General features: G+C 35.6%; 3 protein-coding genes across 6 annotated transcripts; all 3 read left to right on the top strand.

Annotated features, from left to right (window-relative positions):
* The first annotated feature begins 670 nt into the window (after positions 1–670).
* LOC110409244 (Nucleotide/sugar transporter family protein) lies at positions 671–14915 on the top strand. Of its 2 annotated transcripts, XM_021418530.2 has the most exons (14): positions 691–789; positions 892–951; positions 1417–2172; positions 2277–2446; positions 2718–2803; positions 2927–2976; positions 6160–6227; positions 7402–7502; positions 7674–7686; positions 9607–9791; positions 10012–10098; positions 11905–11999; positions 14081–14240; positions 14411–14915. In XM_021418530.2, the coding sequence occupies exons 3-13, from the start codon at positions 1664–1666 to the stop codon at positions 14199–14201; spliced, it is 1485 nt and encodes a 494-aa protein (XP_021274205.1). In that variant the 5' UTR covers positions 691–789; positions 892–951; positions 1417–1663; the 3' UTR covers positions 14202–14240; positions 14411–14915. The 2 variants fall into 2 exon arrangements, with proteins under 2 accessions (XP_021274204.1, XP_021274205.1); XM_021418529.2 differs by having other exon boundaries at positions 671–951.
* Positions 14916–16739: 1824 nt separating this feature from the next.
* LOC110408805 (G-type lectin S-receptor-like serine/threonine-protein kinase SD2-5) lies at positions 16740–19942 on the top strand. Its single transcript, XM_021417893.2, has 2 exons — positions 16740–17837; positions 18009–19942. Exons 1-2 carry the CDS (start codon positions 17195–17197, stop codon positions 19715–19717), a joined length of 2352 nt encoding a protein of 783 aa, XP_021273568.1. The 5' UTR covers positions 16740–17194; the 3' UTR covers positions 19718–19942.
* Positions 19943–21300: 1358 nt separating this feature from the next.
* Positions 21301–25511, top strand: LOC110408806 (zinc finger CCCH domain-containing protein 48-like). Of its 3 annotated transcripts, XM_021417894.2 has the most exons (8): positions 21302–21512; positions 22490–22820; positions 22909–23094; positions 23203–23304; positions 23413–23559; positions 23769–23948; positions 24923–25020; positions 25128–25511. In XM_021417894.2, exons 2-8 carry the CDS (start codon positions 22491–22493, stop codon positions 25270–25272), a joined length of 1188 nt encoding a protein of 395 aa, XP_021273569.1. In that variant the 5' UTR covers positions 21302–21512; position 22490; the 3' UTR covers positions 25273–25511. The 3 variants fall into 3 exon arrangements, 2 of the variants coding, with proteins under 2 accessions (XP_089638461.1, XP_021273569.1); XR_002444521.2 differs by lacking the exon at positions 25128–25511 and adding an exon at positions 24131–24260 and having other exon boundaries at positions 21302–22820; positions 24923–24938; XM_089782335.1 differs by lacking the exons at positions 24923–25020; positions 25128–25511 and adding an exon at positions 24137–24260 and having other exon boundaries at positions 21301–22820.
* The last annotated feature ends 370 nt before the right edge of the window (positions 25512–25881 follow it).

Genomic DNA, 25881 nt, shown 5'->3' with positions numbered 1-25881 from the left:
CCTCTCATGATCTATGATTTTATTAGGGTTATCGAATATGATGTTTGAGGCAAATGGTATTGAAACAAATGGCCGGCGAATGCGACCAAGGTAAGAAAACAAAATTATTATTCAAAGGGAAAAAGAGGGAGAGACTTTGCGGTCTAAAGTAGTAATTCAATTGGGAATTGTTGTGAAAATACGGTAAAAAATAATTATTATTGATTTTATCTATTTTAAAAAATTTAATAAATCACCAATAATAGAATTAAGGAATTAAAAAATATACATTTATTAAGAATTACCTTCACCTAACAATTTTTAGTCATATTAATTGTATCTGCTAACTTTTATTATTAAATTTTCCTTAAAGGTATAAAATTCAAAAGATTACATTTTAATTTAAATAAAATAATTTTAATTTTAAATAAAGGAATAAGTTAAATCTTGAAATAAAAATTTTGATAAACATTGATTGACCCTTGACTCTTGAGAAAGAAAAGAATTTGAAACAAATGACATTTGATGTTAAATTTGAAACAAATAGAAAACTAATTATACCAATAATCTCTTAAATTTATTTGATAAAAAAATTTTATGTTGCTATTGGTATTAAGCTAGTTTAAGTATATCTAATAGGAGAAAATCTAAACCTACGATTGCTTTTGGAGGTGGGGGTGGCAAACGCTCATAATGGAGCAAACCAATAAAGAAGGACGGGAGGATAAAAGAAAAAGAAAAACATGTGTCTTTGAATCTACGCTTTAGAGACAAACGAAGAACAACAGCAACAGACAACAACGCCCAAACGTACGCTCCCAATGACTTCTCACCAACATTCACATTAATATTCCATAATCCATTACCAGATCAGATCTCTCATTTTTCTTTTTCTTTTTTTAAAATTTTAAGTTATCTCTCTCTGTCTCTCATTCTTCTTCACCGCTTTGGATCTCATCGAAACTTGACCAGGTCAGTTCAATGTCTTTTCCTTTTTTTTTTTTATAAAAAAAATTTAAGTTGTATGTTTTTTAATGTCGTTGTTGAATTTTATTGATCTTCTTATTGGTCTGATTCAGCTGCTCTATATATATTTTTCTGATTCAAGTTTCTAGTTTGTTTCTTTTAGCCTTTTTTCCTTAATTTCGAATGTTATTATACTGGGTAATCTCGCGAGATGGGGGAGGCTTTATTTATTTATTTATTTTTTGTTGGGGTGGGGGTTGATTTGTTCGAATGAGTTGATTTAATGCTGTGTTTTATAAGTGGAACAACTGAGTAAAATATCAATTTGTAATTTTGAAACATAATGCCTGGCTGTTGACAATGGTAATGAATTGCTCTCGGTTTTTTCATATTTTCCAACCTTTTGCTTTTAAATGAAGTTGTATTATACTCAATTTTGACCGCCTTTGGTCTTATATTTGATTGTAACAGGTGGCATCCGGGTTCTTTTGAATGATCTAAATTAAGTAGAGTGGCAAAAGCCCTTTTAATGTCCTCAGTCAATTCTTAGTTCATATGGTGCCCAAAATATTGTTCACATAATAGTTTCACGTGGTAAACCTCAGCAAATTAATATACTATTTGCATATATTGATGGAAAAAAAGGTGCTAAGTGACCATTGGCAAATTGTTTTCCCATCCGGTGTATAGATGGCTTTAACTTATAATAATAAAGGAGATGGTAGAGAGTAATTTGAATAAAGAAACAGTTGGATGCACAGAGACAGCTGATACTCAGAGTGGAAATCAAGCTTCAGGTCTTCGCAGGGAACCATCCTTCTCTCGCTGGGTCGATGAAGATGGGACAATCCATTTGGAACACCGTTTTGAGACTACTGATGCAAGTCTAGAAGACTCTGAATTTGAGTTGCCTATGCTTAATCAGAGTGAGTTAGAAAACAGGGTCAGATACAGTAAATTTTCAGAGCAAAGTATGCACTTGAATGGTGGTATTACCATGGAAGATATGCATGGGGGAGATAGAAATGGGAAATATGCACCTTTTGATATTGAAAATGGGTCTTCTGAGGATTTAAGATTATCAAGTAATGCTGATGATGGAGCCAATTCTACTGGTAATTGGAAAGCACTGACACCAAATTCCAAGAGCTCTGTTTCTGCTGCGGATGTGTTGAAGACACTGTTCTTTATACTTGTATGGTACACTTTCAGCACATTTTTGACCTTGTAAGTCTATCTTGAATTAGTCACAGCAGCATGGTAGCTTAATTTAAGACCTTATTTTTAGAAGCCTGTACATTTTTCCTCTTATTATATTTTGCTTTGAGTAGGTACAATAAAACCTTGTTGGGAGATGACTTAGGGAAGTTTCCAGCTCCCTTGTTGATGAATACTGTCCACTTCACAATGCAAGCTGTTTTATCAAAGGCAATCACATGGTATTGGTCTCATAGATATCAGCCTACTGTTGCAATGTCATGGAGGGATTACTTCTATAGAGGTAAATTCATCAAATATATGTCCTTTGTTTTTTGCCTTCCTATCATGCGAATTTGGTGCTTGCATTTGGTCCATGGAAATAAATTTGTAAACTTTATTTTTGATATTACATCGCTAGCTCAAACCTAAATGCATGTTTGCACTCAGATTTAGAGTTTTAAAATACTAGTATTCTGTCCTACTATGCCTTTTCCAACACCATGCATTTCTTTGTAACTTATTTTATTAACTTTTCTATCAACTAATGTACAGATGGACTTTGCCTTTAACAGTTGTACCTACGGCTCTTTCAACGGCACTGGACGTTAACTTGAGCAATGCATCCCTGGTTTTCATATCTGTTACTTTTGCCACAATGGTTTGTTAACTTCTCTATACTCAGTTATGATGAGTGTTTAGTCTCTTTTAGATGAAATTCCCCCTCTTACTCTGTGAATATGTTGTGTAGTTGACTGAACCATTTTTCTTATGTACCTTGCAGTGTAAATCTGCAGCTCCTATATTTCTTCTCCTATTCGCTTTTGCATTCAGGTCAGTTTTCTGCAATTGATTTTCATGTTCATTCTCCATGTTTGGATAGTGCTATACTGTTTAGACTTTAGGTGGTCTTCAAATGTTGGGATGAAGCTCCCTTTGTAGATGTAGGGACTAAGTAACTTGGTAGCTTATGCATTTTACAAGCTTGAAGCCATGCATTTTTAGAGTATCTTTTAGATGATAGCTACTTAGTTACTTCACTTGTTTTCCTTAAATGCTTTTTCTTTTTCTCATGGCAATAGCAATACTTCAGAAACAATGAGTGTTGGATGAAGCACTCGACAGGATTGTGTGCTTGAAGAATAATCTTAAATTAATTCCTGATGATCTAATGTCAATGGCAATGTTCTTAAAACAAATCTGGGCTTTGAACTGCCAAAGGCAAGTTTCAAGGGGGAAGCTTCTAAGTTCAACCCTCCCCATACATACATATACCTACATACCTACTAAATCAAACTGTTGTTAAAAGAAAAAAATATCATGCTTAGTCTGCTGGGTTGGTTCCTTAGCAACTAAATCTATGAGAACCTTACCTCAAGAGTGATTAGACTTTGCTTTAAAACAATTTTCTGAAATCAGCCCACAAGGTTGGTTCCAACTGATTCCTGTGTTGGATTGGACTATTGCTCTCCCATCTTCATACCTTGACTTGCATCGGTTACCTCTGGAAGGCAATATTTTCAATGTTAGATACCTGGCTGGTTTTGAAAAACTATAATAGCTTGGCTTGTTTGAAAGAGTTTGACTACATGATTTTTCCTTTAAAGGTTTTTCCCTAAAAGGATTAGGGGTTCACCACCCTAGGGCTAGTTCTTGAGGTTCATGTTGAACTATCTGGTGTGGTTAATTATGTTTAGTATGCTGGATGGGTTATCTATCGCTTCCTTTTCCTTCATGATCGATTGGAGGATCATGAGATGGATGTATGCGACTGATATTGTCAATCAATTGACTAAATTTTGCATTAGAATTAGCACCAATAAGATCTCAGCTGAAGTGAATTAGCCCTAATTCCAAAATAGTTGGGGTTGGCTACTTGAATCTGTCTTATCCATTTTGCATGGTCAAGGGCTATGTCACCTGAAAGATCTAAAGAAATCATAATAGATGCTGAAAATTCAAAACCATATTTTTATGATCTACACCAAATACCGGTGAGTGCATCCACAATAGGAAGTTACTGGCCTGATAATATCTTCCACAACTTAGTTTAACTTAGTAATTGTGTCTACCCTCAAGTTGTTGAATGAATGATTTATTGGGCCTTTATTATTAGCTCTAGTGTTAACCAAATTGTTGATGGGACTAGGATAGAGCTTGGGTTCAAATTTATTGATTGAAAGGGCAATTGTCTTGTTGATTTTATAGTTTTTTTTATTAGGCAAATGTCAGATAGTTACTTTAATTCATTTTCTACTCACTTTTTATACTAAACTACTCTTAAAAAGTTTGATTTTATTTTTAAAAAAAATTGTTTGTTTTATTGATGTATCTTGATCATATTATAGAGCTTTTGGTTGTTTTTATACTTGTCAGGGATGAGAATGGGGCATATCTATTTGGTAACTCAACCCATCCGTGATATTTTATTATAAGATTAACTACACTTGAGCCTAGGGACTAGACTAGGACAACTCGTAATAGTTCCCTGGAAAAGTTCAACCTTTTTCTTTTCTTGGTCAAATTATGTAAATAATCCTTTTACTTTACCAAAGTGGTGGATTTAGTCCCTCTTGTACTTTGTATAGATGGAGTCCTTGTACTTTCAAGATTTGTTAATCTCAATCCAATCGTTAACACTGTTAACATTCGTCCATTGAGTTGTTGGTGTGGCATTTGACCAAGATGATGTGGTATTGACCAAAGCTGATGTGGCATGGACTAGGCTAATGTGGCATGGACTAGGCTAATGTGGCAATTTGAATATGCTGACATGGAATTGACCATTTATGAAAACCTTCCCCCCCCCCCCCCATTTTCTATCTTTCCTTCTCTCCATACACCAATAGTCACTTTCTGTCTCTGAACCTAGCATCTGTCTGTCACCATCATCTGTTGGCAGACTGTCAGTATCAAAATCAGCTTTCTCTCCTCTTTTCAACCTCCTTTACCCTTTAATCGGTTTAGTTCTCCTTTTTCCCTCCTTTTCTTTTTTGCAAAAAGATCCTAGATCTAGTCAAGATCATTGGATTTTGCCGTCGCCGTCGCCGACCAAGATTTCTTCTTTTTGCACACTCTCCTCTACCTTTTAATTGGTTCATCTTCCCTTTTTTCCCTTTCTTTTTCTGCCTCTCTTCTTCCTCCTCTTCTTTGGCCCTATGCCACCGTGGTAGCCAGTGGCCTTCTCCTTTCCCCTCTTTCTTCCTTGCACCATAATCCTCCCAAAAGAACCCCTACAGCAAAAAAAGATGCTAACCCAAGCCTCGTCTTTACCCCATTTTCCTTTTCTTTTTGGAAGTATTTTTACTTGGTGTGGTTTTGGTTAGGAATATGGTAGTCTGCATTCTTTTTAACTTTGGTTGGTTATTGGGAAATTTTGGTGGAAAGATATAGGAGACGTTGCTTGTTTCAAATGTTGACCAACTGATGCAGTTTAATATTTAATCATCAAATGACAAGAATTTGTAGGGTTAGGAGTAGATTTTCTTGTTCTTTAGTCATCAAGATTAGGGAATGTATCTTTTTTCCTGTTCTTCTTGAGCCGTGTTATTAGATCTGTGATTGCGTCGTTAGACATGAGGTGAATGCTGAGATGGGAATTGGCATGGTTTAGGATTGTGATATATGTTTTAGGATTATGACTCATGCATGACCCTTTCATTTGTAAAGTTTTCTTCTCAGAAGTTCTCCAACCTTATGCATCGTAAGTTTGGGATCAAAAGTTATTTTTTACAAAGGGTCATTATAAGGGCATTACTCACCTATTTTATATTAAGTTTTGAAGCTATTACCATATAATTGTTGTATTAGATGCTTTTCTTCACCCTAAAAAATTGGTAAATTTATTTTACAAGCAGTTTTCTCAATAACAATTAGTTTTTGTAGCAAGTTGTCTTCAGACACCTGTTGCTCTCACTGCTGCTGCTTTTGTTTTTTTTGGTATTTTATGAGAATTGACTGTCTTCTTTCTCATGCCCCTTCTTGTTTTGATACTAACGTTGAATGTATGTTTGATAGGTTGGAGTCTCCAAGCCTTAAACTTTTAGGTATTATCTTGGTAATCTCTGTTGGGATTCTATTAACAGGTATGGAGTCTTGACTAATAGATGGATTTTACTTTTAGCTGTAGTCAATGATTTTACTTGCTGTAAAGCATCACTAATAGATGGAGATTTTCGTCATTTGACTTATCCTTTTGCGGAGTTTCACCTCCTTTTCTCCTTTCTTAAAGTTTTCAAGTGTTTTGGAAACTAATCCGAATATTATACAATGATACAGCAAGGGCATGTTCTTTGTTCTCTTTTTATTCTTGGCATTTCATGACTCACATGAATAAAATTGTGAGTGTTCTTGTGGTTGATGGAATGATTTAAGACTGGAATGCATGAAAGTGACAGAAAATGGTAAGGAAACCTTGGATTCACATCTACATTTTATTAGGTGTTACAGCTGGGGTTAGTGTTGCTTCGCACAGTCCATACAAGTATAATAGCTGCCGACAATTCTCGCAAACTTGTGCTCCTAGTCCAATAAAATGAAAGAGATGTACAATTGTTCATATTATCAATTAAATAAAATTCATAAGTATTATATGATAAATGAAATTACAAAAATAAAAGTAAAAACACATGATGATTTCATAATTTAGTTATGAAGGAACATAAAACTTTAAAAGAAAGAACATTCTCAATAATGTAAAATGTGAATTAATGATATAAATGTTGAAATCAGTTTTAAAACCCATTTATTTTTATCTTTTTTTTTTCTTATTTCGTTTTATTTTTATGTTGTAAACATGATATATTTTTATATCATTGAATAAATATATTGTGTATTTCAAGAAAATTTGTTATTTGATTTAATTGAATTATTATTTTTAATAATTTCAAACATCAGATAAACTACAACATGAAATATATAATTTATTAATAATCACCATTTTATTATGCCCTTAATGGTTATTGTATCTCTTTCCAATCGCCGTCATTGAATTACCAATTATCAATTTTAACAATCACGCTGTCTAACCACTGTTGCAATCTCTTCTCAATGGTAAATTGGGCCTTAATCAACCAAATTATCTGTCTCAAAGAACTTTCTACAGTGATTTTGTCTAATATTCCAGCAGGTTGTAACAGCCTTTGGTGTTGCTGTTGCTGTTGCTTCTCTCTCTCTCTGAAATTTGTTTAGTGTGTTTCTCAAGCTTTTACAATGTCAAATAATGTAACACTCATGAAACTTGACTTTTTTTTATTCCAGTTGCAAAGGAGACAGAGTTTGAGTTTTGGGGTTTTGTTTTTGTCATGCTTGCTGCTGTTATGTCTGGATTTCGCTGGTGTATGACTCAAATTCTTTTGCAGGTATGGCTTTGATCCATTTGTACTTTACATGATATATTAGAGTTCAATTATTTGATCCAATTTTCAAATTATTTTTCTTTTCTCTTTACTAACTACATTGATTGTTTTATCTGTTGCCTCCAAATTGACATTTCAATGGTAACGGTGTCTGGAACGGAATACTATATAAAGAAAGAAGCCTATGGTAGGTGGTCTCTCTTTCTTCATTTTTTTAGTTAATCATATTTCTTCCCTTTCGCTGTTGGTTTATTATATTGCCAAGTAGTTTTCATGCTTTTTTCTTTGTTTTCGGATCAGTATGTTTGTGCAATATTATTATCATCCATTCTTGATTTAGACAACATTCTCGTTGTTATTGCCAACAGACTTGTTCTCTATTTGATTTTTCTGGAGGGTGTCTAAGTTTGTGTCAGATGTTCTTGTGGCGAAGAAAGAATGAAGGTTAATACATATGGTACCTCAAATATAATCAAATGTTTAATTTGGTACCTAAAGTTTAAAAATGCAAGATTAGGTACTCAAATTTTGCTTTGATTTATTTATTTGCACATGAGATTAACTTCGTTAGTCAAATGGGTGACATGTTTGAAAATAGTCAATATGAATGCATTGTGTCTAAAAATATCATGTCATTTTTCCTTTTTCATTTTCTAATTTTGAATTAAAAAATAGATTTGGAAAATAAAAAAAATTCAAAAAGAATAAACATAAAAAGAGAGAGAAAGAGGGAAATTGGGGAAAGACAGTGAAGAAGAGGGAAGAGAGAGAGAGATAGAGAGAGAGAGAGAAGGGGAGGGGGGTGTTTTGGATCAGTATTTTTGTGTGACATAATTATCATCCATTCTTGATTTAGACAACATTCTCACGGTTGTTCCCAAATGACCTGTACTCTATTTGATTTTTGGAGGATGACTAAGTTTGTGTCAGATGTTCTTGTGGCGAAGAAAGAATGAGAGTTAATACATTTGGTACCTCAAATACTCAAATGTTTAATTTGGTACCTAAAGTTTAAAAATGCACAATTAGGTACTCGAATTTTGCTTTTGTTTGTTAATTTGCATATGAGATTAACTTTGTTAGTCAAATAGGTGATATGTTTGAAAATAAATAGTCAATAAGAATGCGCAATGTCTAAAAATATCATGTCATTATAAAAGATTTGGGAAAAAAAAAGGGGAGAGAGGAAGAGGGAAATCAGGGAAGAGAGTGAAGAAGAGGGAAGAGAAGAGAAGAGAGAAAAGGAGAAGGGGTGGCCTGGTGGTGATTTGCCCGGATCGACATCGGCTACCCGCTTCTCATCTCTCTCTCTTCCCTTCCCTCTCTCCCCCTGATTTCTCTCTTCTCTCTCCCTTATTTTTCTATTTTTTCTGTTCTTTTTTGTTTTTTCCGAATTTTTATTTTTTAATTTCAAAGATAAAAAAATGAAAAAAATCTAAAATAAAAAAGCAAAAGATGACACGGCATTTTAGACATGTGGCATGTTATTATTCTCTTATTCTAGACATGTCACCGATTTAACTAACAAAGTTAGTCTCATGTGCAAACTGTAAACAAAAACAAAGCTCAAGTACTTAATTGCACATTTTTAAACTTTAGGTAAATCAGGGTATTAAATGGATAATTAACCCAAAGAATTAAATATCTTTCAGTTTGCTTAAACACTAGATTTTTTATTAGCAGTAATGTAGTGAGGAGTTTGCATACTGCAATATTAGGTTCTCTAGGTGTACCGCATTATATCGTAAGTAATATTCTTTTCTCCAGATAACTCATATATGTAAGAGATGCTTAAATCCATTGATTTATGCATATGATATGTGGTTGCTTTATTGTTCAGTTTAATTTAGTTATAAAGCTTATTTTGTTAGTGATCTTATAAGGGGTGATCTTGAAGTTCTCATTTTAATTCTGATGACAATATTCTAGAAAACTTTTCTAACATCTATGAAAATGGAGGATTTTAATTTATATATAGTGATAGATTGCAAATGGTTTTGCTAAAATTTACCACTTTTGTTAAAATGAGCTGGTCTTCTTTTTCTTCTTTGTTCTTCTGATTTTTATAAGCATTGCTCTAAGGTAATTTCTATTTAATTGTATCCAGGTTTGAAAAATCCACTTACCTTCATGAGCTACGTGACTCCAGTGATGGCAGTTGCAACAGCTATTCTTTCTCTCTTCTTGGATCCATGGCATGAATTCAGAAAGAACAATTATTTTAATAATTCATGGCATATTGCTCGAAGTTGCTTGTTGATGCTTTTTGGTGGAACACTGGCATTTTTTATGGTAGGAATATATGTTGAAGCATCCTTTTCCTTTTTTCTTTAATTTTCCTTTTTAAATATTTTTGGCGTCTCATCCTTTGAAAGGTGGGTGAGGTTTGTTTTTTTTTAAGAAGATTTTTGGAAGCACTTATGGACTGTATGGCAGGCTTTCCATTTCTCTTCATGCAGCTGTAATACAAGTCTTGTGGTTTGAAGAACCTAAGCTTTTCTTTTTGTTCCAGGTTTTAACAGAGTACGTTCTTGTTTCTGTAACTAGTGCAGTTACAGTGACAATAGCAGGAGTTGTGAAGGAGGCTGTCACCATAATGGTATATAAGCTTCTTTCTATATGTATATATTGTTAAATGGTTATGCAAAATCTTTTACTGAAGGCTTGCATGTGGCCTTCTGACTTCTTAGTTGTGACTTGGTGATCCCAAGTTTGTAGTGCCCTCTTATCTTAAAATATTATTTGGGAGCTAATGGTAGTATAAACAGTAATTATCTACTTGTGCATACTGCAGTTAAATTCCTTGGGGATAGTGGTCATTTGTCATTGGGTATTGTTATGTTTTTTTATTATTTTATGACATCATTTTGGAACTTTAAATAGGTTAGTAAAAATGGTGAAATTGAGCTACATGGTTCAATTTGAGCCAAAATGGCTTACCCCGAGCAGAGTTCAATCAATCATTCTTGAGCTCAGTTTGCGCTCAAGCTTGGTAATATTTAGTCAAGCTCTCACAAGAGAAGCGTGGCTCAGCTTGGCTTGGTTGATTTACACCCTAACTTTGGATTAGGATCAAATTTGGGTTTTTTAGGGTTATGAGTTTATGGGATTTAAATGGCATTTCAGGTTTAGGTATTAGGCTATTTACTACTCAAGTTGGACTGGGTTGGGTTTCAGGCAAGATGTTTGCATGGGGTTTGCTTTTGCCACCTTAATTTTATGAGCAACCCTCTGAGAAAGGATGGTATGAAATTGTTACTCCACACCAGCAAATATCACTCCATTAAAATTATGACACATCTTGTTTTTAACATTTCACTTTTAGAGCCTGTTTTAAGTTTGGATATTATCAGTTTGACCTTCGTGAAATATTATTTCAGCCTTTAATGACTCCACATCTGGAGTTTAAAAAAAGTTCTTGTTAAAAAGTAGGATTACCTCTCATAATTTTAATGAGTGATTTTTGTTGACATGAAGTAACCATTTCATATTTTCATATAATCCTTTCTGCAACCGGTCAATGCCAATTGGGAGAAAGTGAATTGTGATGTGTGGCTAGTCAGAAATTTTTATGCAATGAGCTTAATTAAGGGTGTGCTTCTCGCTACAGTTTAGAGTAAGTGTGGCTATTCATAGCTGAACTTATTAGTCCATGCACCCTAACTGAAATACATATACATTCTTTCTAAGAAAGACATTTGTTTGGGTTGGGATACCTGATCCAAAGCCTTCTACAATTGGTATAGTCTAGTTTGTAGATAAAACTGCTGGTTGTGGACTTATGATATGTAGGAATTTGTCCTCTAACAAGGCAGGTGATGATGAGGGGATTCTGGTGGAGCCTGCCTTTGGAATTAGCTCAATGAGAAAGAGAACTATAGAAAGACAGAGAGGCAGAGAGAGAGAGAGAGTAGAAAATGAATGACTAAATGATAGAGCAAACTGCCATTGGTGGTAATCCAAAGTTCTTCCAACTATATCCTGGAGTACATTACCAAAATGGACAGCGATCAATGAGTTGATTATTTTAGGCAAAAGATTTGTAAATGAATGGTAGAAGAGATTAAGTGTGAGAGCGGGAGGCTGTTGACATAGGAGGGGAAATTGTTTATCAGATTTCATTTTAACAATCAGGTCTTAGATTAGGTTTGGATATTGAATGGCTTTGTTCCAAGTCTCACTAAATTTCCAATAATCTTTTGGCTTGTATTTGGACTGGGAGTAGAATACTGATCCATCTTTATCCTATCCAACGAAATCTTCTTGAGCTAATAGGGTGTCAGCCTAACATGCAGAATGTTATTTTCTTCTTGTTTTGCCAAGTAATGCTGATTGTGCTCTGTTGTTCACTTTCCTACTATTTATTCGCAATTTTTTTCTGATTCTTTTTCTAATGCTTGTTCAGGTTGCAGTATTTTACTTCCATGATGAATTTACCTGGTTAAAAGGAGCTGGACTATGCACAATTATGGTTGGAGTCAGTTTATTCAACTGGTACAAGTAAGTGGCTGATAAATCTATGTTATGAATATGCATTTCTTTTGGCTGGAGGCTTGCAAAATTTTTTGGATAGTGATGTTCCTTTAAAATTTCTGAAGTTTTAACATTTTATTTTTATTTATCGCTTGTGACTGAAATATTGAATGCAGACAAGGTCCATGTTTCTTGGATTGTGTGTTACAAAAAGGCTACACTTTCTCTGGTGTTGTTGAACTAAAAGAATATGTATATGTTTCCAGTTCATTGTTTTCAGATCTTATTTTTCTGTTAGATATTGGAACTCAGCATCTGTTCCTATCCGAAGTTAATGTTTTGGAGGTTTTATTTATAATTGAGTCATTTCTTTATTAAGTGAAGGCATTGAATTAGATGGTTTTCCACAGAGAGAGTAATGATTAGCACTTTTAACCCTACACCCCTAGTTATTGAACTTTGCCCAGGGTTTAGGAATGTTGTATGTCATTTGAAGGGAGATTTCTATAGTTCCGTTTAGTATTTTTGCATTTTTTTATTCTTTTAATTAATGCCAGAATTTGTTTTTTGTGATTGTTGGTGTACTAAGTTAATCAAGTAAGTTGGTGTACCTAATTGATTAACTTGCTCTTAGTTTTCTATGACTTCTGACTTAATTAGTTAACTTGCACACTTGGCCAATTAACTTGTACAAACTTCAGCATTTTTTATTCTCTTATAGTTACTATCAATCTCAAACTTCACAAATACTTGTTTGGTTCCTTATTTTATTCATCTAGTTTATTTTTGGTGCTGATGATTTGCTGCTTCTAGGGAATAGTCATGGAGAACGTAGTATGCTATGTAATCACTTTCGTTACCATTTAATGAGGTATTAGGAGGGTTACAGCTATTTACTGCTCCAAACCCTAGAAAGGATGAGGCTTTCTTGTTCTTAGGATTCCTGAAGCTTAAATGAGGCTACTTGCTATCTTCTTCTCCTGCTTGTGTAATTGGGAAATTGATATACTTCACCTAATCTGGTTTGCAAATTTTCTTACCTTAATTGTATCTATTTCAAATTTATACTCAACTACATCTTACCAATTTTAAACCCTAATTGCATATATTTCCAATTTCTCTCAGTAATCCCTACGGTTTTCATGTTTGCTAATTCTCACCTTGATTAGTATATCGTTCTCTTTTTTTTTTTTTTTTTGAAAGTTGTTTATTTCAGAGCAGAGGATACCGAAAGTTCACCTCTGGGAGAAGTAGCAAACTTGATTAAGGTCTGTTACTCACCTATTTGGGGTTGACAGTCCCAATCATCACAGAACCAGCCACCAAGGTCTTACAAACCAAAGCGATCACTGATCAACAACAAAGCCTGCAAGTACCCTCCTCTGAAAAACAACAAAGTCCCACCCCATACCTTTCCAGAAACAAAAAACAAAAGCATTCCCGCCACCATCATAAACATATCAGGTGAGCAGGGTCGTAAAAACTGTACACAACATTCCAACTCTACACTACCAAGCCAACCTAACAGAACTATAGAGTAGCCACATAGAACAAGCCTACCCCATAACTCCCAGATTCCCCAGGTGCTGCATCAAAAAAGAGCCCCTGAGCCACAAAATCCACAAATCTATAGGTGCTCTTCAAAAGAAAACCCATCAGCATCTCCTGCACATCTCAAAGACCAGAGTCCACCACTCACACCATGAATCACAAAAAACAGTAGTAGTCAATCACAAAAAACAGTAGTATATCGTTCTCTTTATTCAATGAATCACAACTTCTGAACTATAGTTCATGGAAGAAGAGGGGCATGCTTGGATTTGTGGCCAATTGAGCGGTGTTATGTCTAGGTTTTAACAGTTGAGTCCAATTGAGGATATGAAATTATATTGAAACTGAACTATTGATTGCTGTTTCAATTAGTTATTTCGTACTGTTTCCAGTTTGTCATAACATTTTAACAAGGATGTGTCTGTCCAATCTATTTCTTCACCTGTTTTAGAGTTCATTGATGTAATTCCTGAGTTTGTTTCTTTTTGCTTTCTGGTTATTGCCATGGCTAAAGCTAACCTAAAATGCCTATGTCATTTTTGTTATGCCTTGTTCAGATACCAAAAACTGCGGAAGGGTAAACTAGAAGAAGGTGAAACGGCAGGGTTATCCCCAACTAATCCTGCAGCAAAGTATGTCATCCTTGAGGAGATGGAGGATCAAGATGATGTCCCTTGAGAGCTTTAGAGATCAGATAATACCCATCCAATGAACCGAGTAAGCCTCCACAATGCCCTCATAGAATAAATTGACCCATGCAAATATTTCTTGATTCACCATAAATATTTCCATGCATGACTTTAAGTCTCATGTCATTTATCAATTCAATTCTCTCACCAATTTTCTCTACATGTTTTAAGATGTACTAAGAGCTAGTTGAAATTCAGGTTTTACTGGAGATGCAGCTCTCAGTCTTCTATTACTTTGCTTGTCGAGAACTGCAATTGTAGTTTACCTCCATAAAGTTGGTGGCGAAACAGTAAGGTTTCCTAAATTAGTAGAAGCCACAAACAATTTTTTGACATTTTGCTGTTCATATTAAGCGGAAAACAGGCTTGTATGAAACATTTTTCAAGTTTTCAGTAGGGGGATCGATTTTTCATAAATACACGATTCCCCATGCCTAGTGTAATGTCAATTCAATTGTCATTATTTCAAATGACATTCTTGAGTATGGTGGATAAAAATTGCTATGGTAAGCCATAGTAAATCAGGTTGTAGATTATAATTCAAGATATTTTACTTTTGACCGAATTGAAATCCCATCACGCTAGATGTTTTTTGTTGTTGCACTGAATGTAAATAACTATGAGTGTAATATCATGAAACTCATATTTTGGATTTGCCATTCCTCTTAGACCTGCTGCATGTGGCACCAAAATAAAGGATATGTTTGTGTGGATGAAGAATAAGAGTTTGCCCTAATTTGAATTTGGGAGCCTTTTGAGGCGGCAAATGAGTATTGATTTGTTGATATTTTTGAGACATTCTATGAGCGATGCAATTATATTTTCATTATACATTTTTTAATATAGTTAGCCTGCAACTATTTTTCTTCTAGAAGAAAAGAATGATTTCTCATTAGCCTGTTAAGGCTAACAATAGTTGCGCGGGGAGTTTGTATGTCGTTTTCAAAAAAGCCTGTGTGGGTTAAAAACAATCTCCCTGGGAATGGTTTGGGAGGTTTAGTATACTTTTTACTGAATGGGGTCTTACAAGGATTGGGATAGCGTAGGCAATTCGGTCTTCGATCAACAAACAAATGTGGGTAAAATTTGTTATTTGGTTCACAGATGATATATATAGTTATTGCAAGTGATGGTAGAATATTAGCATTGAAATCATATCTTCAAACGAAATTTCAGACCAAGGATTTTGGGATTTGTAATGTTTCTCAGGTGCGGAGGTAGCTAGATATTGTGAGTGCTTTTTTATGTCTGCAAGGAAAGCCCTTGTTAGGCTTGCATTTTGAAGCTTGCAAACCAACGTGATGTGGTGAAAGGACAAAATATTCTTCCAGGTCAGCTCGATAGTCAGACTGATCAACCCATTGACTTGGCCCTTCACCTGGATCAATTATTTCATTCAGATGGTTGGTTGTTGACTCGAAAAGATCTATATTAACTTGTCCGCTTCATGGAAAAAATTGGTGGCTTTTAAGAAATTTTTATTGCTTTAGGAGAATGAAATATGACTTCCAAAATAATTTTAAAGTAATAGTTCAATTAATTTTTACATACGAATTGTCTTTTATAATTTTTAATAAAAATTATTTTTCTTTTGAATTTACAATAATTGTTAATTCGAGCTGAAGTTATAGGGGAGAGCAGCGGTCGGTTGGAACCGCCCAACGACCGCAACCGTCGGTTGTGCCGATCGGCCTCGTCGGCTAATCGGCTCGGTCGTCGGGGGAATCCTTCCCCTCGAACCGACCGAAAAATCGACTACTCAAGGTGACCCATGAGTCCCCCCCCGCTGCCTCGGCTCTAGTACTGACCCTAGTACTTCCCTCGAGGCCCCGACTCCTGCTGACCCTAATTTCTCCTCCCAACCCGCCGACCTAGCAAATCCCCCTCCAATCTCTCCCGACTCACTTGATTCTCCCGCCGGCGCCCCCTCCCCAGTCTCAACTCTAGACTGCCCCGGCCCCCGACCTGATTCCCCTCGGCCCCCTCCCACGAGTCCCGATTCCGCCCCCCCCCCCACTCAAGTCCAGAAATTTCCTCCCCCCCTCGGTGACTACGAGTCCAGGACTTAATTTCCCTTCACCCTTGCTTTTGCTTATCAGTCTTCCATTCTTCAATTCAAGGTAAAATTGAAAATTTTACCCACGTCAACAAGTCAACTCATTAATTCATTAACCAAAAACCGACCGAAACCGATTTTATACTATGACGGTTCGGTCGGTTATATCCTAAAAAAATTTAGTCGATTTTTCGTCAAAACCGATCGAAAACCGATCGAACCGACCAATGCTCACCCCTATGAAGTTATATTGATTAATGAGTATTGAGTTGGATTTACATTAAGAATTCCGTACGATAAAAATAATAATTAATTATTTCATTTATTTCGAAATATAATCTTGTTTAAATATAAATATTTTTTAAGTTTATTTTACAACTTTCAACGAGGAGTAACAATCATAATTCAATAATAAACTAATTGTTTTGGATGAACTGACTTGTCTTTTTCTTTTGTATATCAGAGCGGAGATATATGATGCAAATTTCACTCAAAAGTAAACACTTTGATCAATAATAGAAATCATTGAATCAGAGCCATGTCTTTTACTATGATATTCTCAAAAGGACTTCTCTTCTTTTTCTTCCAACAGAAAGGGGCTTCAACAATCAGTGCATTTGCTTTTCTCTGAATTTTCTCCGTCCGTGGTCCTGGCCACAAACGCGATGTGAAGAGTGATTGTAACCGCGATGATCGTTATCCTCTTTTCTTTGCTAAATGCATAATTGATTCCATTAAAGCAGAAAATATTTTAAGACATGAACTCAAAGCTTTCTGTTCTCCCTTTCATCGGAGCTTTCTTATCTTTTTCTTTTGTTTGGGTATTGGAACTGCAAGTAGTTCAACTTCACACTTGGTTTTTAGCAACTAGCAACACTTGCTTATTTGGAAACCAGCCTTGGTAATTTGATCCTTTCAATTTTGTTATGAAGAATTCTTTGAGGGAGGCTGGAGCTGAAGCAATGGTCATTGGAAACAATACTGGTTCTGCTACTGCCTTTCTAATAATTCTACTCGTCTCATCGTCATCATGTTTGATAAATGCACAAGTTATCGCCTATCCGTCAGTTGCTCATCATCCAAGTTCTTGGATTAACTCTCCTGTGTTTGACTTTGGCTTCTGGGATTCCGCAGGTGTTACGCCCATCCTTACCAGTGGAATTTTAGTTTGTGGTTTCCACTGCAAAAGTTTACAAGGCAAGTGCCTTTTTGCTGTCTCCATCTTCCACGCCTATACTCTTGATGGCGATCCTAGCATCTCTCCAACAATAGTGTGGTCTGCGAATCGAAACAATCCTGTTAAACTTAGAGCTACACTGCAACTCTCTGAGAAAGGGGATTTGATACTTCGAGATGCTGATGGCAATCCAGTTTGGAACCCCAACACCACGGGGAAATTTGTTTCAGGATTAAAGTTATCTGAAGAGGGAAACCTTGTGCTTTTCGACAGAAACAATGAGACGGTCTGGCAGTCTTTTGATCACCCGACGGACACATTACTTCCAGGGCAGGCATTAGTTCCTGGGCAAAAGCTGACCGCAAATGTGTCAACTTCAAATTCAAGTGCAGGTTTATACTCGTTAGCTCTCACAAATGATAGTTTGATTGCTTTCCTTGAACCAAATCCTCAACAAGTCTATCTTGGACCCTTGAGGGTGAAACACATGAACCAGGGCAATAACAAAGTCCAATATTTGAATGGAAGTTTTGATCGTTTTCTGCTTCCTTCGACATCTGCAGCACAGTTCATTCAACTAGGGAGTGATGGACATTTGAGGGCTTATCAATTGAAAGAATCAAAATGGGAGCAAGTATCTGATCTTTTGATTAACTACACTGGTGCATGTGGTTTCCCCTTGGTGTGTGGAGAATATGGCCTTTGTTCAGCTGGGAATTGCGCTTGTCCAAAAGCAAAGGGCAATGATTCAGAACTATACTTCAGGCAGGTATCTGAAGGGTGTCATGAAAATATACCTGTTTCTTGCAAGCCTTCTGATCTTCATAGTCATAGCTTACTTGAGCTAAAGGACTATGATTACTTCAATTTCATCCCTCATATCAAGAATACAGATAGAGAAAATTGCAAGGAGGCCTGTTTGCAGAATTGTTCATGCAAAGCTGCAATATATCGTCAGCAACTGAATTCATCAAATGGGTATTGTTGTCTTCTGTCTAAAATATTTTCATTCAAAAGAGATGAGGAGAATATTAATGATTATAACAGTTTTTCATATATAAAAGTGCAACATACAGGAAGCACGCCTGCGGCACCTGGGCCCAGCACGCCCTTTGCTACAGAAAAAGGATCAAGACGTAAAGCAGCTGTACTAGGATCAACCCTTGGAGTCCTTTTTACCCTGCTTCTAGTAGTTGGCATCTTCTTCTTGCGAGGGAAAAAAATCGATCTTAAATCTGTTAAGAATGCCTCGCGAGGAAATAAAAAAAAAGAATCAAAAGCCGTTAGGAAGAGATTCACTCGATTCTCTTTTGAAGACTTGAAGGCCATGACACAGGATTTCAGTGCGAAGCTTGGTGAAGGGGGTTTTGGTTCTGTTTTTTATGGAACTCTGCCAAACGGTGCTAAAATAGCAGTGAAGCGTCTTGATGGCGCTGGTCACTTCAGAAAGTCACTTTTAGCTGAAGTTGAGACGTTAGGAAGTGTTCATCATATTAATTTGGTGACACTGATTGGGTTTTGTGCCGAGAAATCCCATTGGCTTCTCGTTTATGAGTACATGCCCAATGGTTCTCTGGATAAATGGATCTTTCCCAGAGACAGAGAACTCCGTCTAAGTTGGAATTTGAGGCAGAAAATCATCCTTGATATAGCCAGAGGACTGGCCTATCTTCACGAGGGTTGGACACAGAAAATTTTACACTTAGACATCAAACCCCAAAACATTCTTTTAGATGAAAATTTTAATGCACAACTTGCGGATTTCGGATTGTCAAAAGTTATTGCCAGGGACCAAGACAAAGCCTTCACAACAATGAGAGGCACACCAGGTTACATGGCTCCTGAATGGTCAAGTGCTGTCATCACGGAGAAAGTAGATGTTTACAGCTTTGGCATTGTGGTCTTGGAGATCTTGTGTGGTAGGAGAAATGTGGATAGATCTCAGCCGGAAGAAGAGATGCACTTACTAAATCTCTTTAGGAAAAAGGCGCAGGAGGGGAAGTTTTTGGATCTGGTTGATAAGATGAGCGAAGACATGCAGCCGAACGAAGCAGAGGTTGTGAAGATGATGGGGATTGCAGCATGGTGTTTGCAAGTTGATTATACTAGAAGGCCTTCCATGACAGATGTATTACGTGTTTTGGAAGGTTTCATGGATGTTAAACCCAATTTAATTTACGATTTTGTCAATCCGCAAGCACCTGCAGCTCCATGCAGCAGAGCGGGTACCATGTCTATAGCATTACCCTCAATATTATCAGGTCCTAGGTAAACCAGATGTTGAATGTTAATCCAGACGAGAATGTAGGAAGTGTGAGAACAGGACTGCCAACATTGTTGTGGCATTAGCGGGTTATGTTTGTATCATTAGACAGTTGTGTTTTGCTTCTGTAAACTTCTTGTGCTTGAATTATTGTCCATTGCGCAGGCAAAATCCCCTGCTGCAGCATGAATTGGATTGTATTATCATCAGTTAAACAACTTGCCTGAGCTGAGAAGCAATCCATTCACATCAGCCAATGCCAGTTGCACTTTGTGTGTGCTAATATTTCCTAAACGGTCTTGTACTCCGTCTGAGACAGACAACTCTTTCAAATCATTTAAGCTTGAGCTTGTCATTTTAAAGTCAAGTTACCAGGAATCCTAGTGATAGATTCAATGCAGTGTGTCTTCACTTAAAGGAGAGAAAATTTTTATTTTAGATCATGATCCAATGACTCGAATTTTAATTTAATAATTAATAATGGATCATCAATTAAAGAAAAACAGAAGTTGATCATAAAACAAACAACATAAAAGCATTGATGCTCTATTTTATATTTGCACCAGAAAAGTTTTAATATCAGTCATTTTTTCCTTTAAAAAAAATTGTGAAAAATTAATACTTCACAAAGTATAGATCAATCAACATAGCTTTTTTTTAGCAATAAAAAAAAAAGAAACATATAATTGGTTTTTAAACTAGATCTGCAAGCCAAAGGCTGAAGAATGTGAAATCACAGATTTGGAGACCTTTTCCAGCTCTGAATTTAAAGCCTATTACATGTTGGATGAACAGAGGAGAGTTATTAGGCATCACCTCGCAGATGATGACGAAGGCATAGCTGAGGCTTTAGATGGATACTAGGCATCCATTTCGGATGATTGCAGATAGCTTCTGTGGTGCCACTGGGTGACAGCTTTGTGGATGTGAATGGGGAGGCCAGCCAAATCACACACCTAAGATTGTGCAATTGTGAGTGTTTTAGCCTTATATTATATGGACGTTTGTTCATTAGCACCGAAAATACCTCTGTAATTGGCATGATTTATTTGCTCACTGAAATGCTGATTCTGTCAAAATATAAATAATAATTAAATATTTGACTATTTTATAACGAATTACCAGTTAAATATAAATTATAGAAATTGACTATCCTACAAAAATGTTTTGTTTTGTTTTTAAATTAAAAAAGAAATTCCAATCTTATTTTATAAATAAAAAAAATCATACATCAATTAATAAATTAAATATTTAAGCACATGATATAAAAGTATTGATACTTTACTTTTATTTACATAGCATAGCAAAAGTTTATACTAGTAAAGTGATACAGCATGAACTCATCTTTGAACTTCAATAAGGAATTTCATATAAATAAGCAAATTTATAAATATTTATCAATATTTGCTTTAATAAAAAAAAAGATAATCCCTTAATTAATATTTTTCTTTAATTAGGAATTTAATATTAACTTGAAAAGGGATAAATAAAAAGTAAAGGATGTACTTATTATTTATTTAATTTTTTTGTTCAAAAAATTGTTAATTGTTAATCACGGCAATTGCGTGATTGAACACTGACTCTGTTATTGTTACCCTTACCCGCTCCCGCTTGTTCATATAGACTCATAAGGCCTACCCCTGAAACGCCCTCATTGATAATATCAATTAGCATCTGAATCCACCTAATATTTCAATCTCATTCCGCTCAGTAACAAATCCAAGCTCCGCCTTGTGCTTTCCTTCAACGGTTCCCGCAGTTGTTTTTGCAAGATTGCTGAAATCCAATTATATCTAAGTCTCAGGTTTGCTTTCTCCTCGTTTCCTTAGAAATCATTTCAGAAGATAATGATGATGATCGATTTCAGCTCGTTTTCTCCTACCTACGCTTCCTCTCCTGCCATTAGATTTCTCGTGTTTCTTCTCGCCCACTTTTCGATAATTCGGAAGCTTTCTCTGTTTCTGGAATTGCTCCGTCGCGGTTATCTTCACTTATCTGATACTTAGGTTTAGGTTTTAATTAGGGTTATTCAAGGATTGCTCATGAAAGTGGGCTTTTGATGATTGGATTTTTCCTGGAATTTCAAGGACCAGAAAATTGAAAGTCGAGGGCTTTGGTATTGGTGAAAAGGGAAAATCTATAACATGGAATTAAATTTTTGTAGTATTTATTCTATTTCGGATATACCTTGAAAAAACATGTTTAGGCCTTAGGGTTTTTTTTTTTTGGTGAGAACGCAAAAAAGAGTATGCTGGAAGAATAATATTCTCTACTTTGTTTCTTGATTTTGGAGATCGGCTGCTATTTTTGGTTGGCTCCTGGTCGATTTCAAAAAATATCCAGCTGTCTGTAATTTTGGACTTACTACTTTTTGATTATGTGCAAATATGAGATTCCCAGAGTTTAGTGTTTGTTTAGGATTTAATTATGGTTATCTATGGCTTGCTGAGCAATTGGATTTTGGTGGAATTCGAGGCTTTGGTCTGTGGGCTTGTGTTCTCTGTATTGGAGATACTTATTTTGTCCTGCAACAGATTGAATGAAATGCACAGGAGACTGCGGACTGTTTGTGAATCATTATTTCTAGTTTGGACCTTCTTCAAAGGAGTTGATTTGATATTTTTTGGATCTTCTTCGCAAGATTGACCTTGCCAAAGCTTGTGGATTTTACCTGATTTGAAATCTGTTCTAAGTTTGGATATAATTTGAAGGAATCAAATTGGTGTTTGGATCATCTTCAGAAGAAACTGTAATTGATTTGTATACATCTTTTGTCTATAGCATGGGAATTAGACGAGCAGCAAGAAGATATGATGATGACAGTGTAGAAAGACTTTCTGTTCGACATAAAGGAGAAGCAGTAAACATCAATGATTACCATAGAAATGCCAAGCCATACCATGCTACATCAGAAGATCTATTAGGAAAGAGCTCCAGTCATCGTCCTAAGAATTCATGTGTTTCGACTATAAAGGCCCGAGAGAAAGAAAATAAGGTTTGCAAGTACTGGATGTCAGGCTACTGTGCCAGAGGCGATAAATGCTGGTATTTGCATTCATGGTATTGTGGGGATGGATTCACGATGTTGGCAAAGCTGGAGGGCCACAAGAAGGTGGTTATTGTCTGTAATTTGGAGTATATACAGAACAAAGAAAAATTTTATGATTTTATCTAATATATCATGTTTTTCTATATTATAGGCTGTTCATGGAATTGCTCTTCCTCTAGAGTCTGAGAAGCTCTATTCTGGCAGTAGTGATGGAACTGTACGGACATGGGACTGCCACTCTGGAAAGTGTGTTCATTTGAGTAATCTTGGTGATGAAGTTGGTTCTTTGATTAGTGAGGGCCCATGGGTGTTCATTGGTATGAAAGGTGTTGTTAAGGTTAGCTAATAGATGATAATTATCTTTGGTTAGATCTAAAATCCTTTTCATGTACTGTTTAGTTTGTGACAGGTTAGACTAATTAGGGGCATCTTGATGATCTTGTAGTTATGGAATATTCAAACAGCGGATGAATTGAGTCTAAAAGGGCCTGTTGGACAAGTATATTCTATGGTTGTTGCTAATACCATGCTTTTTGCTGGGGCACAGGTGATGGCCTGATTCTGATCCATATTTCTTGATCATTCTTTTTCACAGTCTTAGATCTTGAATTTCTTTGGTTTAAGATGAGTTACTTATTCTTTTGGGTGGTTGCAGAATGGTGTTATTTTTGCGTGGAAAGGCAGTTCTGAGGCCAATCCTTTTCAACTAGTTGCATCCATGGAGGCTCATTCCGGTGCTGTATTATGTTTAACTGTTAGAGAAAAAAAGTTATATTCTGGTTCTGTGGATCACACTATAAGGGTGAGCTGATTTGCTAAAACCTGGTGCTTTCTATATTTATGTTTGCAAATTGAAATCAATATTTAAGTCCTTTTGACAGTAAATAAATCATCATTCTTTTAGAACTAAGTGACTTGCTGCACAGCTCCATTGGCTTATGCTATTTAAGCAATATTTAAATTAGTTTGCTATTGCTGTTTTATTATGTACTATTTCTTTCTCTTGACCAGGTCTGGGACATGGACACATTACAGTGCATTAAGACATTGAATGGACATGAGGATGCTGTGATGTCTCTTCTTTACTGTAATGGGTGTTTGTTCTCATGTTCACTGGACTGCACTATAAAAGTTTGGTTTGCTACAGAAGGAGAAAATTGGGAAGTGATCTATACTCATAAGGAAGAAAATGTATGTTCTTTGGTCACACATCCTTCATGTATTTAGATATATAATCTAATTGTGTTTAATGCTTGACTTCTATTTGTTTATTTAGAACCATTACCAGTGTGTTTATTGCTTGACTTTTATATCTGTATTTACAATCATGGTTAGTAATGGATGAAGAGCATCACACTAAACATGTCTGACAGGCACAGTGTTATTGAGGAGCTAGGAACAAGGAAAACAATCACTTCTCATCTAGGTGATTGAATGTTGTTATATTCAGAGTGCTGTGCAATTGATAAACTGCTAGGAGAGGCAAGGAACCTTTGAGGCACGGTAATTATAAACTCAATTTACCAAGTTATGGGAAAGCCTTCCACATTAGCAGGCAAATAATATGAACTTATATTTTTCTCTTGGAAAGAGAGAAGAGGTGGGGTGGGGGTACATGTATTGTCATTGTGTAGGCTTAGCTTGTTAAAATAATGAGTTCTGTATTGTAAGGATTAGCATTTTGTCTGAAGCTCTGAACTTCTGAGGTGGGTCGTGACCCATGAGGCTGAGAGGAGCAATTTGCAGTGGAGACGACTCTAGTTTACCCACCAGAACTAAGAAAAGCATATGGAATGAAATACAAACAGCAACAAGATACCAAAAATTAGTACTATAGATAGTGTTCCTCATTGATTTCAAAATATTGAATGGTTATGATAGCACCATAATTTTGCAAGACAGAGGTGTCCCATTGATTGGCCATATTTTTATCCTATTATGATATTTAAAGAAGTGCTTCTGGTTTACTGCTAGTAAATGATAGGGAAAAATGCTTGAATTTCATGTTGCTTTCATTAATCAATTCAGTTTATAGTCTCCATAAATGCATGGCATGCATTTCTCTGTTATGTTTGTTTAATCTAAGGTTAGACATATGTTTGCAGTAATGGTGAAAATGGATTTGTCATCGAGCATGAGCTAATATGAACTGTTTTTGCATGCAGGGCGTGCTAGCACTTTGTGGCATGAATGATGCAGAAACTAAACCAGTTTTGTTCTGCTCCTGCAATGACAACACTGTTCGCCTGTATGACTTGCCGTCGTGAGTATATTTCTTCGTGTTTCTGTTATGTTGGTTAAAAGCTTTGTTATCTCCACAAGTTCCTTTTGGATACTGGTTAATGAAAATTTGTCTTGTGTGTGTCCTAGGTTTACTGAGAGAGGCAGGTTATATTCAAAACAAGAAGTTAGAGTGATTCAGAGAGGCCCTTTTCCCCTTTTCTTCACAGGGGATGGAAATGGGTTGTTGACAGTTTGGAAGTGGTTGCAGAAGCCTGGAGGAGGGGCCCTTTGAATCTTGATATGTCATGTATTTATGTAAACATCTTGCCCTGCAAACTTTTTCATTTTGGCTGCATAGAGAATATGGATGAAGGGATGTAGAAACTAGTGGAGGCTATTTCTATTCTTGAGCAGAACTCTTCGACTGACTGTAACCAATCATATATCTATTATACATGCACTTGAGGATGTATGAATTTTTTTTTAAAAACTAAAATTTGAATATTTTTTCTTTAGTTATAAAAAAATAAATATATTAATAATATTCATTCACTCAAATGGAATAGGATTGTTTTGTTTTGTCTTTATTTTTTTAGTAGTATGTGGTATTTCTATTGATTGCCATAAATTCCTCTCTTTGTAAATGCAATTGGCTAACCTCTCATAAATGAATTAATACAATCGGATAAACATGCATTGCTCCGAAGAACACAACTTTGTTATAGTATTTGCTGAATAAATGAAATAAAGTTGTAGTAGAAGGTTGCATATGAGTCTTTGCTTTTAAACTTTGAGACATAACAATTAGATCACTATAAAACGGTAAAGCCATACTGAATAGGGTTGTCCATTATCTGGAAAAATAAAAATTTTGATTTACTACAGACAAAACATTTAATTA

Source organism: Theobroma umbraticum, unplaced genomic scaffold (genome assembly GCF_002168275.2).
Source record: "Theobroma umbraticum cultivar Fairchild unplaced genomic scaffold, ASM216827v3 scaffold_44.0, whole genome shotgun sequence".
Classification (NCBI taxonomy): Eukaryota; Viridiplantae; Streptophyta; class Magnoliopsida; order Malvales; family Malvaceae; genus Theobroma; species Theobroma umbraticum.
Note: the sequence above shows the minus strand (reverse complement) of the source record. Positions and strands in the feature narration are given on the sequence as shown.

Bases quoted from the DNA above. Each gene is read 5' to 3' on its own strand.
- LOC110409244 (XM_021418529.2), top strand. From the start codon at position 1,664: ATGGTAGAGAGTAATTTGAATAAAGAAACAGTTGGATGCACAGAGACA. The intron at 2,173-2,276 runs GTAAGTCTATCT...TGCTTTGAGTAG, and splicing joins TTCAGCACATTTTTGACCTT to GTACAATAAAACCTTGTTGG. The intron at 6,228-7,401 runs GTATGGAGTCTT...TTTTTATTCCAG, and splicing joins TGTTGGGATTCTATTAACAG to TTGCAAAGGAGACAGAGTTT.
- LOC110408805 (XM_021417893.2), top strand. From the start codon at position 17,195: ATGAAGAATTCTTTGAGGGAGGCTGGAGCTGAAGCAATGGTCATTGGA. The intron at 17,838-18,008 runs GTTTATACTCGT...CGACATCTGCAG, and splicing joins AACTTCAAATTCAAGTGCAG to CACAGTTCATTCAACTAGGG.
- LOC110408806 (XM_021417894.2), top strand. From the start codon at position 22,491: ATGGGAATTAGACGAGCAGCAAGAAGATATGATGATGACAGTGTAGAA. The intron at 22,821-22,908 runs GTGGTTATTGTC...TCTATATTATAG, and splicing joins AGCTGGAGGGCCACAAGAAG to GCTGTTCATGGAATTGCTCT. The intron at 23,095-23,202 runs GTTAGCTAATAG...ATGATCTTGTAG, and splicing joins GTATGAAAGGTGTTGTTAAG to TTATGGAATATTCAAACAGC.